This window comes from Grammomys surdaster, unplaced genomic scaffold (assembly GCF_004785775.1).
Source record: "Grammomys surdaster isolate TR1022 unplaced genomic scaffold, NIH_TR_1.0 206, whole genome shotgun sequence".
In the NCBI taxonomy this organism is placed as follows: domain Eukaryota; kingdom Metazoa; phylum Chordata; class Mammalia; order Rodentia; family Muridae; genus Grammomys; species Grammomys surdaster.
Genome location: NW_021604651.1, coordinates 7,601,447 through 7,617,330, shown reverse-complemented (window position 1 = coordinate 7,617,330; position 15,884 = coordinate 7,601,447). Strand labels below are relative to the sequence as shown.

At 36.9% G+C, this 15,884-nt stretch overlaps 1 protein-coding gene across 9 annotated transcripts in view; it reads left to right on the top strand.

Moving 5' to 3' along the window:
• Nucleotides 1-15,884, top strand: part of Tcf12 (transcription factor 12) — a 267,077-nt gene that overhangs the window by 167,153 nt on the left and 84,040 nt on the right. For all 9 annotated transcript variants that reach the window (XM_028771367.1, XM_028771364.1, XM_028771366.1 and 6 more), the window contains one exon: nt 14,915-15,050. In XM_028771367.1, coding sequence (XP_028627200.1) covers nt 14,915-15,050 — 136 coding nt within the window. The remainder of the gene's footprint in view (nt 1-14,914; nt 15,051-15,884) is intronic.

The window sequence follows — 15,884 nt, the reverse complement described above, 5'->3', positions numbered from 1 at the left end:
ACAGTTAGAAAAAATAACTGACTTCAGCAAGTCTTATACACACATGCACACACCAAAAACAATTAAATGAATGAATAAATAAGTAAATAAGTTATTAATGTTAAAAAATAACTTTTTTTAAAATCACAGTCAATTTTGTGATCCTTGTAGTGACAAGCAAAAGGCTTTCTGATTGTTATTAGTGATCCTTCTAAAGCAAAACACCAGAAATTATTATTGATATTAAATTATATATGCAGCTAATTCTTACTCTATTTATAACCAGCAGACTAAATACCTAACTTGCTAAAACTCTTTCCTAGAAAAAGATGCAAGAAACGTCTCTTCCTTCTTCAAAAACCAAGGTATAATTTCACAAAGTTACTGGGCTTCCTTGCAGAACATAGGTGAGGAGTTTTTTGCAAGAGTGTGGGTGATTCTTCCCTCAGCAGGCCACAGCTAGAAAGCCTTTACCCACCAGGGATGAGAGTTTCCCCATAGCTGTATAGCTGGAACTTCTTCTTTCCCAGACCTATATACTCTATCTCCTCCCCCAAGTCACATGCAGTTCAGGGAGAATTCTATCCAGCAGGTAGAGACCTGCAAGGTAGTCAGATGAAGGTCTTGCGACCCTTTCCTTTCCACTCCTTCATGAAGACCCCAGTTTCAATAATCCTTTTTGCAAGGGAATACAGCTGAAATCACAAAGACGGTGGTTGCTTGGCTTGGAGGACAGTCACTCACATCACAAAACAGCAAGTGATTAAATTTGATGTAGTGATCAGATTTCTGGGTCTGTTTGACAAGTTGATGTGGTGATGCACCTTTTTTTTTTTAACCTTAAAGTCATTATTGCTATTGCTGCTTACTATGCAAGGAGCTTGAAGCCTCAAGCTATGCCATCTACCTAAGACTAAATAGCTGATCAATGCCAGCACTAAGGACAGAATGGTTGAGGTAATAGGCTTTATGTTCCAGGTTTCAAAGGAAGGAAATGAAACCATGATTAAGGTGTAGGACTAGGAGGAAAAGGTCAAGATAGTAAGTTATGAGGTAGAAGGGCAAGTGGAGTAGGCAAGGAGTGGCATCGTTACAGGCAGGTGGCTGTGTCACAGAGAATGTTGGACTTCGCTGCCCACTTGGATGCAGCATTCTTTTTTGAGGACTGGATTATTAGATTGGTTATTGGAGGATTGGAGGGGCCACGGAGAATGAGAACGGCACAGCTATCTCTTCTGCTGTGGGAGTGCTCTCTTAAAGTAGCATATGAAAGGGTCCAAGACACACAGTAGTTAGAAAATATTTGAAGATCTGAACCATGTAATTTAATCTGCACTTAATGAGCTTAGAACATAGTAAAACAAATTTTGTGGGAGGGAAATTTTAATGTATCAGTTAATAAACAGTTATAATTTTCCACCAATGAGAATTAGATGTTTGCAAGAGTTTCTTGTCAAGGAAACTCCTTCACCTTCTGTTCCTGTTGACTCTAAAAATTGACAGTTGTGCTTTTGTATACAGATTAAATACTTGAAACATACAAAAACTTGTCCCTACACAGTAAATCTTACATAATAAGTTATAGTTTCAAAGATTATTGTCAGTTTTGAACACTTGGAAATGGCAAAGTAAATAGTATAATTTTAGGGACTTTTCTCATTGCTGTGATCAAATACCATACAAGAAGCAACTTAAAGGAGAAGATATATTTGGCTCACAATTAAGAGTATCTTCCAACTTGAAGAGGAAGGCATGGCAGGAGGAATATAAAGCAGGTTGTGATATCCAGTTAGGAAACAGGGAACTCAGTTCACTTTCTCTTTTCCTTTTAAAAGATTTATTTATTTATTTGTTTGTTTATTTATTAATTATGTATACAGAGTTCTGCCTGCATGTATGCCTGCAGGCCAGAAGAGGGCACCAGATCTCATTGTAGATGTTTATGAGCCATCATGTGGTTGCTGGGAATTGAACTCAGGGCCTCTGGAAAAGCAGCCAGTGCTCTTAACCTATGAACCATCTCTCCAGTCTTACTTTCTCCTTTTTATTCAACATAGAATATTGGCTAATGGACTGTTGCTACCCACATTGAAGATGGATTCTTCCTTTTCAGTTAATTCTTTATAGAAACACTATCATAGACATCCAAGAATGTGTTTTCATGGTGATTTTTAATCCAAATTGACAATCAAGATGTACTATTACAAACAATAACTCAGTGTTATCAACTGTTGAAATTGGACTACTAGAACAAGGTTTATTGTACTTCTTCTACTTTCATGTAGATGTGAAATTTCCCAGAGTGATAATCAGAGTCTTGAGGCTGTCTAGTTGTGGATTCATAAACTGTTACATGTTAACTGCATGCCTAACACCAGATAGGGTTAGGTGCTACCTCAGGAATACTGAGTAAAAATCAGTTCCACGTAAAAGCTTTGAAGAAAAAGTTTTCTCAGGATACTATTGTGTTCCTAGGAAAATATCACAAGGCTCTTTTTAACAGAAAGTTTCTAAGGTCAAATATTCAGAAAAAGTGGTGAATTGAAGAGGAGTCTTAAGGGGTTGGGGGGTGTTACAGGTTCTCTTGTTCTTTAGTAAGGGTTGGCTAGAACCATTAAACTTTCTGAGCTCTCAGTTCCTGGAATACAGCATGGACCAACACATCAAAAGAAAACACACTATGGTCACTGCCTTTGCAAAAATCCCTGTAGTAAGTAAGTAGTCTTTTGGAAGTAAGAATACCTTTCACAACCTAGTTGATTTTTTGTTTGTTTGTTTTGTTTTTTTGTTTTTTAAAAAAAAAACTTTAAAAAAAGTTGTCTTCTCATGTTTGCGATTACTTAAGTACTTAAGTATGTAATATATGCGGATGACCGTTCAGCTTGTCTTCTTCATGCAGCTTCTTTTCTAGGAAGTATTTTTTGTTCTTTCTCATGCTTGGCAGGCACTTTTCATCATATCCCATGCCCTCCAAGAACTTTTTTTTTTAATTGGTATGCAACTTACATCTTTTACTCTGATAAGTTTTCATTGGCTGGTGTAAAATTGGAGAAAGGGTGAAAATTTTCATAAAAAATTAAATACTGAGATAATAAATTTTCTCTTTGTTGCTAATACTTAAAGGAAATTTTTAAAATTCTGTTCACTTGACATGCTTCAGAAACTTAATCACATGTAGGTAAGTTTGTTTTCTTTTTAAGCCAGAAATGGATGAATTGCAGTGACAAGGTAGCTGTCATTATCTTCTCAAACCTGTGTGACATTTAAAAGCATAGTTAAATGATAGTTAAAACTTCAAGGATTCATATTGAGAAAATATTAAAGAAAAAACATGTTAAAGAAAAAAAAAAGAACCTGGCTAGGTGTAACTAGTGTGTTACTGACCCAGGAAGACATTTGAAGCAGCTGGGCTTTTGTTACAGTTTCTCTGTACATGCTTCCTTCTCAGCCTCCACCCTGAATTAATATACTGTCCAGAGTGTTGGTAATGGCTCGAAGCTATGCAGGTTACACAAAGCATTTAATGAAATCTTGTCTTAGACAAAACGCTTGTGAGGGTTGTAATTAATGGCTCATTGTCTGCAGTTCTATTGATTACTCATTCACAATGCTTTGTTCTCAGATGATAACCCCCAGCACGGGTGTCCCTGTCTGATGATATTCTTGGACAGATTAGTAGCTTGTAGATAATTGATGACAACCTTGAAATTTCAATGTAAATGAGTTAGCATCAAAATACAATTATTTTATACATGTCACTGTTTGCCAAAGTTAAAATTTATTGACTGTTTTTTTAGTCATTTGTAGAAAATCAAGAGGCTGATATATTAAAGCCCATTTATTGTTTGCCCTGAGTTTTCTTTCAGAGTTTTCATTGAGTGTAACTTGAAATGAAGGGCATCCTGGTCACCCCGCAGTTGCCTGTCATAATCTTTGAAACTTCAAATGGGAGTTACAGTCAAACTCCTGTGATTTTTTGTTCTAAAAATAAGAGAAGTAGACATAAAAGAAAAATAGTATCATTTTTCTCTGAGCATAGTTTTTGTGCCTTCATCATGTAGTGACAGCAGGAAAGGTGGCAATGGAATGCCAAGAATGGAACTGTGCCCTGATAGTGCACTGGCTCTTCTCTGTTTAGGTTAAGCATGCTCCTTCCTTGAGAAGACAAACCTTTTACAGCTGCCTATCTTTATGTAGTGAGACTGTATAACGTTTCATGAATGTTAAGGAAGCATATAATGAGACATTGCATAGGCAATATGCAGCAGAAGTATTTTGAGATAAGTGACTAGTGTTCTCAAGCTTACCTTCCTAGAATACAAATTAATGATAAAGACTTATTACTGGGAGTTTTTAATCTTAAGTTAATGCTTACTTTTTTATTTTTTTTAATGATGGGGTCTTACTCTACAGATGAGGTTAGCCTCCGATATTCCTCTCATCTCAGCTTCATAAGAGCCAGGATCACAGGTGTGAATCACCACTCTCAGCCTGGTGCTTATAGTTTTTGACATAGGACTAATTAGGCCCTTATTTAATTTGAAACTAGCAATAGATATGAGTATTTTTAGTAAGTATTTAAACCACGCCATTTCGTGGTTAAAAACGTAGTCTGAAAAAGCAAGCATACATTTACCATCTCCATATATTTTCCCCTGTAAAGATAATGAATACCCATACTATTGCTGTGTGATCTGAATCTTTTTAGCTACTGTTTTGTGTAAGTGTTCTTTTTCCTTCCTGTAAAATCACATTTACAGTCTTCACCAGTCTAACCAAAAGGAGTTCACATTAGGAAATGATATTTGTCAAATCCACTATTTTATTTCTTTACTTAACTTTCACTGCACATTTAAACAATAGAGCTTTCTTAAGTTCACATTTCAGAGCCAGCATAACTCTCGCCCACAGAAGGACAGACAGAGAGACAGATGTGTGTGTGTGTGTGTGTGTGTGTGTGTGTGTGTGTGTGTGTGTGAGAGAGAGAGAGAGAGAGAGAGAGAGCGAGAGAGCGAGCTCAGAGATGTATCTCACATGAATTCCTAAAGTTCTTTATAAAGAAGGGAGTCTTTCGCTGACTGATTTATCATATATAATTTAAAATGTTACATCCTGGAGGCTTTCTGTGTGACTTAGCAGTTCAGAAGATAACTTTTCCATTGATAATTACTCATTGTTCAATACATCTTTTACAGATGAAGTTTTAGCAGACTATGAAAATGTTTTTTCTCTAGTGATGTAATAAGAAATGAGTGCTATCTCATTTCAGAGTATTAACTCTGCCTGGAATAAAAAAGACAGCTTGGCTGAACAAACTGGTTTGTCTAGTTCGCAGTCTTCTGAGACATTAGTATTCTTTCTGCTTAAGATACCTCTAGGCCAAGATCAGTAGTAATCAATAGCGTGTCTTGTTTATTTTAAATCAGGAAGAAAAGTCAATAATATGAGCTAGAATCTAATTTTATTTTAGGAGAATAAAAGTAAAAAATAAAAATAGCTCACTTTTGCTTTGGTGTTAGCCACACAATTAAGATAACAAGGGAAAACTATATGATTATATTGGTAGACTATCAAAATATAAAGCTTTTATAATTTTGCTCTGCTTTTTAGTCATATTTTCTATTGATTTATTGGGCGTGATTTTATTTATTGTCAAGTCCTTACAGATGATATTGTGTCCTAAACTTGGTATTTCTTTCAGTCTGTGTAGTCAGCAGGCTAAGTTAGCAATCTGAAGTGTTCAGGAAGTAGCCTCCAGTGTGTTTCTTTGTCTTCCTCATTAAGTCATAACAGAGCTTACGTACTGAGGAAACAGGTATTAAGTGGTTCAGACAGCTGAGAGGAACCACTGCCTCTGTTGTTGTTGGTATCAATATCATGGTGAAACAAGAAGATAGGGCATTTCCTATCTAGGTTTGTCTATAGTGAAGGAAAAGTCTTATCAATACTAGTTAGTAGCAAGTAATCATTTGTCCCCATAAGAGGTTTGACTTATCTTTCATCACATAGTCTATGTACATTTGAGGTCTCCCAGTTTGTCCTCCACAAATAACTCAGCTTTAGGATTTAGTCCACAGAGTCCTTTAGGAATTACGTACATTTTTTAAGTTAATGTCTGTGTATATGTTAGTGAGAGTCCTTCTCTTTGAGAATCTTGTACAAAGGAAGAGGCTTTCTCACTTGACCTACATAAGATGTAAAATTTACTGAGATGTATATTGGGAATGTCACTAGTGAGTCTTTGGTGTTGTTTATTATCTTCTCAAGGCTTTTATTTTTAAAAAGTAGGGAAACAAACAAAAGGTAGGTAAGAGTACACTACTTATTGCGTATTCATCAAGATTCATTGGTTAACATCACTTTTCAGTGTATGCACACTAAGCATGTACTCTTGCTGAATCCTGGGAGAACATGTGTTGTTTTTCTATTCTTGATTTGAGCTAATATGGCTTGGGTCTCTCATATCCTTTAGATTCAGACTCTTACTTGTCACCTCTCCCTCTAGGGGCTTGCCACTCTTGTCTCTTCTCTCTTCATCTAGTCTTACTTTAGCCATTGAGAATTACAGCCCAACAAGCTTGAATTCAGGGCAAACCTGACCTCCTGAAACCTCACACTGTTACACAGGACAAAAAGTATTGTGCCCAAGAAGTAGAAAATTAGAGTGCTATCTATCTTCTTTATACATAAAGACACACACACACACGAACACACACGAACACGCACAACCACAGTGATTTACAAAGGAAAGAGAAAAATGAAAGGAATGTCTGTGACCCCGCTTCATACTTACACTGTAAAGTTTTGCTTCCTCTAGTGGCTGAGAGCTGTTGGTAATGTGTGCATAGAGAGAAGAGAAACAATTTGTTCAAATAAAGCATTTGCCCAGTATCCCAATCAGAATTTGAGCTTAGGGTGGCTAGTTCATCTTTACTTTTTTCAAGATATTAGTATATTTATTTGGTCTCCTTTTACAAACATGAAGATGTACTTTCCTTGTTACCAGTTAGGTCATTTCCTGCTTCTTTACTGTGACCATTTTGACATCTCAGAAGATGGCCAAATTTAACCTATGTGCAAGTTTGTTTGTTTGTTTGTTTGTTTGTTTGTGATATTTTATTTTATTATCTAAACAAACAGATCTCTCTGAACTCAACCCTTTAACAAACTATTGGAGCCCTCAGATTAGGGGTCAAAAAAACATACTCTATAAAGGGCTACAGCTAGACTTTATGGCTGCCAGCCTGACTGACTGCTTTAATGCTCAGCCCTTCCACTGTAGCATGTAAAGGGCCACAGATGATAGAGAAATCATCACTGTTTCATTGAAAGTAATTTCAGAAATAAAGTCTGTTTTGACTGAAAGGATGTCAATTGTTAACTCTTAAATAAATCATTATTTCATATACTTGTAAAAATTTGTATAGCAGGATGCCAGTGAGATGATGGTTCAGCAAATAAAAGTACATGCTGAGCAAACCGGGTAACCTCACCTGATTTCATTACGTGGAACCCACATAAAGGTAGACGGAAAAAACTAACTTTACAAAATTGTTCTTTGACATCTAGACATGCATCATGACATTTACACATTCAACCTTCACCCCATGTGTACACACACAAACACACACACACAAACACACAATTAAATATAGAAATAGTTGGCTTGGTTATGTTTTGTTTGTTTTTTGTTTTGGGAGTGTTTGTTTAAGGTTTTTGTAAGAGATAGTTCAACAGCTTAAGAACATTGTTGCTCTTACGGAGGACCTTGATTTATTTCCCAACATCCACATGGTATCTCATAACCATCTATAACTTCATTCTAAGGGATCTGACAGCCTCTTCTGAACTTAGAAAACACTAGGGATGCATGTGGTACACATGAGTACATTCAGGCAAAGCACTCCTATACATAAAGTTTTTAAAACATAAAAGATTGTTTTAAAAAATTGTATAACAAGAACATTATAAAAGGTCTGATAAGAGACACTTATGTCTATCTCATATTTATTTTATATGTTCAGTGAACAGCTGCCTTTGTCTTTCATGTAAGAAAATACTGATAAAATTATCAAGGGCAGTCAGTCTGACATTGAGCAAAGAGCACACCCATTAAAAGAAATTTTTAAGGTGCATGTCCTGTGCTTTCCATCATGTGGAGATCATATGTTCTATATATTTCTGATCTTGCTATTTTTAAAAATGCTGCATCTGTCTTTCAAAGGCAAAATAAAAGAAAAAATTCAAAACAGATGTGGTGTTTAAACTTTATACATAACGTCTATGGAGACAATGATTTCTAGGTCCGTGCTCTCAAACAGAGTGTCATCAGAAGATCCATAGCTAAGAATTTTGTTTGGGGGGGGGGTTGGGAGAGGGGGAGAGAGGAACAGAGAGACAGAGATGAGTAGGATATATATGGTGTTTACATTTAAATTACTCATTTTCTCTGTTTTTATTATTGCTTATGGAACTTATTTTAACATAGAGTATTTTTTTCTTTTTTATTGGATATTTTATTTATTTACATTTCAGATGTCATCCCCTTTTCCTATTTTCCCTCCCTAGAACCCCCATCCCATCCCCCCTCCTCCCTTTTGCTTTTATACCATTTTAATTACATGCATTAAGGTTAGTTTAGGTTGAGGGTCTAGCAATACAATAGATGCAAATAGTCAAGGAACAAGCAAGACAATAAACACAAATAGTCAAAGAACAAACAAGGAATTAAATGCATTTACATGAACATTCCTGTGATCACTGTTTCTAAGGACTTATCAGGATGACCAAAATATCTGAGCCTACTTCCCTGTCCTAGCCCAAAGTCATTTTCATGTTTGAAGCCTATTTCCTTGTTCTAGCCTAAAATTTAGATTCCTGTCTGAAATTACTTCTTTGTTCTAGCTTAATATGTAGATTCCTGCCTGAGATTACTTCTTTGTTCTAGCCTAAGATTTAGATTCCTACCTGAAATTACTTCTTTGTTCTAGCCTAATGTCAGATTCCTGCCTAAAACCCACCTTTGGGTCCTTGGCCAATGTCATATTCCTGCCAAGCAGCCCATTTCCTTGTCATTGGCCCATGTCAGATTTTTGCCAAGCAGTCTCAAAGGCCTCTCCCCCTTTTTTATTTTATCAACAAGACTGAGCCTGTCTTAGGTCATTCTGACAAAAATGCCTTCCTTACCCATCATGGAATATGCATTATCCAAAGCGATGCACTTATGTCTTAGGTTTGTAAGGCTCTGTGCAGAATCTTACTCGTCCTTGGCTCTTTTAATTGTCAAGTTAAAAATACTTTTGTTTCTTCTACAGTATGTAATGTAAGTTGCATTGATTGTATACCTTCTAATTGTGTTTGTGTTTTGAAATCCAGCATGTAAGTTACAGCGGTCTATCAACCAGCTTTTGTTTTAGTGCCCTGAGTATCACAGAACCTTGGTATCCTAAAAATAGCTTGCAAGTACTGGAAGGATTCAGTCAAACTTTAATCAGAAGCAAGAAGGTAGTGGGTTTGATTATTGCTGTTATAACAGCTTTAATTACATTAATTGCTAGCACCACTGCTTCTGCAGTTGCTATGACACAAGAAGTTAAGACAACTACTTTTGTTAATCATTTAGCAAAAAAAAAAAAAGTTACTAATGTGTTGAATATAGAAGAGGATTTAGATAGGCATTTGGAAGACAGACTGATGCTCTTGATCCTTTTCAGGTTATTGGAAGGAAGTTCAGAATTTAAGGGTTAGGAGCCATCTCAAGTGTCATGCCAAATACCATGTGTTAGTTCTAAAGTTTACAGTAGTAGCCATTATAATTAGGAAAAAGTTTGAAGATACTTGCAGTGTATTTGGCATAATTCTAACACCTCTATGGATGTTTTAACGTTACATAGTGAGCTTATGAATTTCAAGAATGCTGCTCTGCTGAGTGTTGATTCAGTAGATACTGCAGATAAAATTACCCATGGCCTGAGGTCAGTGTTTCTATTTTGGTCAAGCTTCAAGAAATCACATATATAGCTTGATCATGCTAGCCCTTTTTGTCCTGGGAGTACTTTTATTCCTGCCCATTGTGTTAAAGCTTGTCTTTAACAACATCAACATGTTGGCAGCCAAAGTACATGGCTTGAACCTGAAAATGGACCCCCAGACAGAGTATTTCTTTTTTGTGTCTGATCACCCCTTTCTCTCTGAGTCTGTTGAATGTTGTTATCAGTTGAATTCTATATAATTAATGCTAATTAATTACATTAATACTGTGTAGTCTTCTTTCTTCACATGCCATAATATCTGGTAATTAAACTTCTATCTGCTTCTGTACTTTGTAAAGAAATACATCAGCTGTGTCAGAGAAACAATTTGCCTTTTGAGGAATCTGAAGAGCACTGTGTTCTTAAGACTTTCTCAAAGACAGCTTTTGGCTGATTTAGTACTTTGTTTCATGCATACAGAATCATTGTCACATGAGCTTTAAAGAAGCAACACACCAGATGAGTTAGAACTCTGCTGAGACAGAACAATCACAAGCTCAGGGCTACTTTTGGCACACAGCAATACCAAATGTAAGAAAGCACAGAAGCAAACTCAAATAAGGACCCTAAGTTTTCAGTTTTAGAAACCAGCAAAGGAAGAAAGGGCTGGAGATGTGGTTGAATGGTGAAGAGCACCAGTTTGTCTTGCAGGGGACCCTAGTTTGTGTCACAGCATTCCCATAGTGCCTCACAACTACCTGTAACTCCAGCCTCAGGGGACCTAATGTCTTCTGCTGGCCTCCCTAGGTGCAAGGCACTCATGTTGTGCACAAACCAAAGACCCATACACATAAAAATTTAATTAATTAAAAATAAACTAGAAAGCATAAAAATGGACCAAACTGAAGGGGGAAAAAAGAAACTGTTGTAATGATTAGAGCATATATAAACACAACAAACCAGAAGACAGGAGAGAAAACCAGCAACAAAGTCAAATTTGTCCTTCGCAAAATATGTCCAGCATTTGGAAGACGGAACAGAATTACAGAATTGAGTCCTGCCTGCTCTATATAGTAAGTTCTAGACCAGTGTGGATTATATTCAATTTAAAAGTTGGCTCCTTACAATTAATTAGTTAATTAATTAATTAAAAAGTTGGCTCTTTGAGAAGACCAACAAAATTGAAAAACTTATTCCTAGATTGGTTCAATAGTAACTTGAATCAGAAGTGAAAAAGTCACATCACTCCTGGCCTCACAAAAAAAAATAAAAGAAATGCCACAAGCATTTGCCAACACATATTCTAATGAAATGAACAGATTCCTAGAAATATATACTGTCAAGACTAGCTCAGAATTAAGCAGAGAAAAGTGAGATTCCGTAATAGAAGTCTTCAGTTAAGAAAGGCTCAGAGCCAGATGACTTTGCCAGCAAAGTGGAATGAGGCTCCTGCTTCTGAAACACTCCCTCCCTCCATTAGGGGCAGTACTATACTGATATCAAAGCCACAGACCCAGAAGGGAAAATGAGCTTGCAGACTATTATCCATTTTGAATATCAATACAAAAAAAACCATCTATAAAATGCTAGCTTACTGAAGACAACAGTATAAGGATTAAGCATTAAGGATTATGAACAAGTAAGTTTGTCCCAGAAATATAAAAATGGCTTAACACAGGAAAATTGAGCAGCCTAGCTTACTTTGCCACAGTAATACTGTGAAGGAAAAACAAACAAACAAGCAGACAGACTCAAAAACCACAAAATCACTCAACTGATTCAGGGTAGGTGGAGGGCATTTAACAAAAATCTGCCAGGTTTGGGGCACAGACCTTTAATCCCAGCACTTGCAAAACAGAGGCAGACAGCTTGGTTTATATAACAGGTTTCAGACCAGCTGGAGCTCATTGTGATACCCTGTCCCCCACCTGCTCCAAAAAGCCAAAAACATAAGCTAGTACCCTTTCCTGAAAAGAACATTTAAGAGTGTATAGGGGGCTAGAAAGATGGCCTGGTGATTAAAAACATTCACTCCTCTTCCACAGACCTGAGTTCAGTTTCCATAACTCATGCCAACTAGTTCACAAGTGCTTATAACTCTTGTCTTTAGGGGGTCTGATGCCCTCTATAGGTACCTATGTGCATTTGTGAGCTCACGCACACACAAATACACATAAATAAAAATAAATCTTAAGAAAAAACAAGTTAGCCGGGCAGTGGTGGCGCACGCCTTTAATCCCAGCACTTGGGAGGCAGAGGCAGGTGGATTTCTGAGTTTGAGGCCAGCCTGGTCTACAGAGTGAGTTCCAGGACAGCCAGGGCTACACAGAGAAACCCTGTCTCGGAAAAAAAAAACAAAAACAAAAAGTTAACAATAGGAAGGAACTTCCTCAACTTCGGAAAGTTTGTTTTTAAATGAAAACCAGCCAATCATATATTCTTTCTCAGAGGAAAGCAAGGCTGCCTGCTATTATACCTATTATAGTCAGCAGTACATTGGAAATTCTAGAAAAGTAACAAAGTAAAACTATCCTTATTTGCAGGCAATTTGACTGTTTCGTTAGAAATGCTTAAGAGATTTACAGTAAAACTCTTAAAGCTAAGGGCTAGAGAGATGGCTCACTGGTTAAGAACACGTCTGCTCTTGAAGAAGAAGGATCCAAGTTCATTTTCAGGCACCTAAATCAGATGGTTCACAAATACCTTTAACTCCAACTCCAGGGGATTCGGTACCCTCTTTTTGGACTTTAGGGCACCTTCACTCATGTGCACATACCACCACCATGCACACATGAAAACACACACACACACACACACACACACACACACACCAGTAGGTTGATAAGCTTCAAAATCATCATACTAAGGAAAAGAAGTCATGTGTAGTTGACTATTGCATGGTTTCATTTTCATGGACTAGCCTGAATAGAAGCATTGACAGGGGCAGAAAGCAGAATGGTGCTTGTCATCTAGTGAGGAAAATCAAATGAGTCACTGCTTGGTGTGGATGGATGGAAGAGGAAAGGAATGGTGGCTGTAGGGATGAGTGTTCTTATTGGAGGAAATGGTTGTACAAGATAAGTTTATTGAATCCCATTGCTAGGGAACTTCTCAACAGTTAATTTTATGCTCTGTGAATAATACCATAATATTTTTTAGTGCTGAAACAGAAAAGTTATGCAACTTAGTTTTTTTGACTATCAGAATTGAGGCAGTGACTGGAATATAGTGACTATGCTTCTCAAATTCTGCTCACTCTTCTGACAGGAGCAAGTTTATTTTAGCATGTTGTGATGCTCAGTACTGACCAGATTACTAAGAATATGAAGATGATAGAGTATTAAGTATATAGCAGGAGAATATAGTAAAAAGCTGGAGGAATTGTGTTTTCTACTCTGAAAGCACCCTCTGAGATTTTTTTTTATTATTTTTTTGTCCTAGATATTAGGAAACCTGCCAAATGTCATTAATAGACTCCAAATCTTAAGAAGGCAGGGTGGATAATTATCATGGACCAAATAGAGCAAGATACATTTTTATCAAAGAATTTAAGATACATGTGGCACATCTTAGGTGTTATACTTGAGACCAAGAAGCACAACCTAAACAAGTCTGACGTGAGGACATGAAGCAGAGTGAAGGGCCTTACATTCACATGGCAGGTGGACTTTCCCATAGAGCATCTGAGGCATTGTACGCAGCATGAAGGAGGATCTAAATGACCATGTCAGGGATGTGGGACATGATCCCCCTCCCTTCCAATGTCATGAAACAAATGACAAAAACAAGAAGGACTAGTCATATAAATATGGACACTCTTCACATGGTAATAGCTATCCAAGAAGAAGAGTAGGAAAAATAGAATCAGCTGCCTGAATGATCATGAAAGTCTTCAAGCAAAGTCTAGCCGACCACTTTCAGAAGTATTCCTATAACTAAAGGATAGGAGCACTTAGTCACCAATATGTGTTTCAGCCATAAGATTGATGAGTTCACATTGTTAGTAAAAAACAGACAAGCTGGATATAGTGGGTCCTGCCTTTAATCCCGGCACTCAGGAGGCAGAGGCAAGTAGATCTCTCTTTTTGAGTTTGAGGACAGCCTGGTTTACAGAGTAAGTTCTAGAATAACCAGGACTACATGCGCACACACGCACCCACGCACGCACCAAAACAAAAAACAAAAAAAAAAAACAAAAAACAAACCTCCTACAGGCAAATGCCCTGCAGTTTTTCCAGATTGACAGCTGCAGAAGTGTCAGTGAAAACCCTTAGTATTTCTGATGGCCAAAAAGTTTGGAATCCCTGTCTGCCCCATGGTAGTGGAATTGGACTCTGTGAAGGGGTACAGCACGTGATGATATTTGATTATACATCAGTCTCTGCCAGCCTTCAAAACAGGATGTGTGAATATGGGGACCATCTGCATGAACATTTCTAGTATTCTGTGATAATCAAGCATGCTTCGTATCTGCCTCCCAATGATGCAGGCTACTGTACAGAATTGAAGGAGGAATCTGTAAAACGATTCCACTACCCAGCTGGAGAAGTCTGCGAGAAACTCCTTGTTCTCAAGATTTATGTGTTCAGAAAAATCTTAAAATTCTGAACTTTTATAAAAAAAAAAGAAGAAAAATCAAATCTAGGCATAAGTCCATACCTCAAGAATCAGCTGTTATCTTGGTTGATGGCCAATAAATCATATTCCACTTAATTCTAAAATTATCTTTAAAAAACCAAAAAACTTAACAAAAACATGAGCAAAAAGCAGGCAAGGTAAAGGAAAAAAAGAATAGTCTAAAACCAGTGACCTAATTGAATTTTAAAGTTTATTTAAATTTATTTCTATTTATTGATTCCTTCGAAATTTCAAGGCATTGATAAAGGCACTGTTGCTTATTCGGAAGTAATGAGCTTGGTCATTAGCAATAAGATGACTTGTTTGTCCTTGGCTTTGTTTTATAGTCTAGTCTCCTGAGACAAGATCTAGGACTTGGGAGCCCGGCTCAGCTGTCTTCTTCAGGAAAACCTGGAACACCATACTACTCATTCTCTGCCACAAGTTCTAGAAGAAGACCGCTCCATGATTCTGTAGCTCTAGGTGAGTGTTTGACACAGAAAACCCTGTCTCCTAGGTGACCCCACTCCTTTAGTCTGTACTTCTGGCTCTGCTTTTAATGAGAAGTAATGTACTTTCTAAGTCATCATTTGGAAGTCAGGGCATATTTACATACAAATTATATGCAGGCTAAGTATTCCTAATCCAAAATCTAAAATCCAGAGAGCTAAAGTTTGAAACCTACTAAATACTGACATTTTATACCTCACCTCCTGAGATGGGCCACAGCCATGAAGCACACTAAAATATGTACAAAATTACCTTTGGACTGTGTAGAAAAGATGTATATGAAACATACACGAACCCAATCTTTACATGTGGGTTCTGTCCCTAAGATACTGCGTTATGTGTATACAGATAGTCCTAATCTGAAGACTAAAACACATTTGGCCACAAGCATTTCAGGTAAGGGATACTCATCCTGTATCCGTTAGATGCGTAATGAATAAAGTTTGGTCAGAGTTCTCACTGTTACAAAGAACTCATTCACTTCGAATTCAAGGTTTAGCTAATTATAAGTAGTCTTGCCTGACAATTCAATATTTAAACCTAATTTTCATCACTATGAGCACTGTGTGCTGTATATATACTATGCTACCTTAAGACCATTTTTTAATTTATAATAAATTTTTGGTTTTTTTTGAAATTATATCTCCCTTCTCTCCCTTCACCCCATCCCATGACTCCTACCTTGCTCTCAAGTTCATGGCCTTGTTCCATTGTTATTTCACATGTATATTCCTAAATATATAAATATAACCTGGTCAATCCATACAGTGTTACCTTTATGTGTATAATTAAATTGCTGACCCTTTA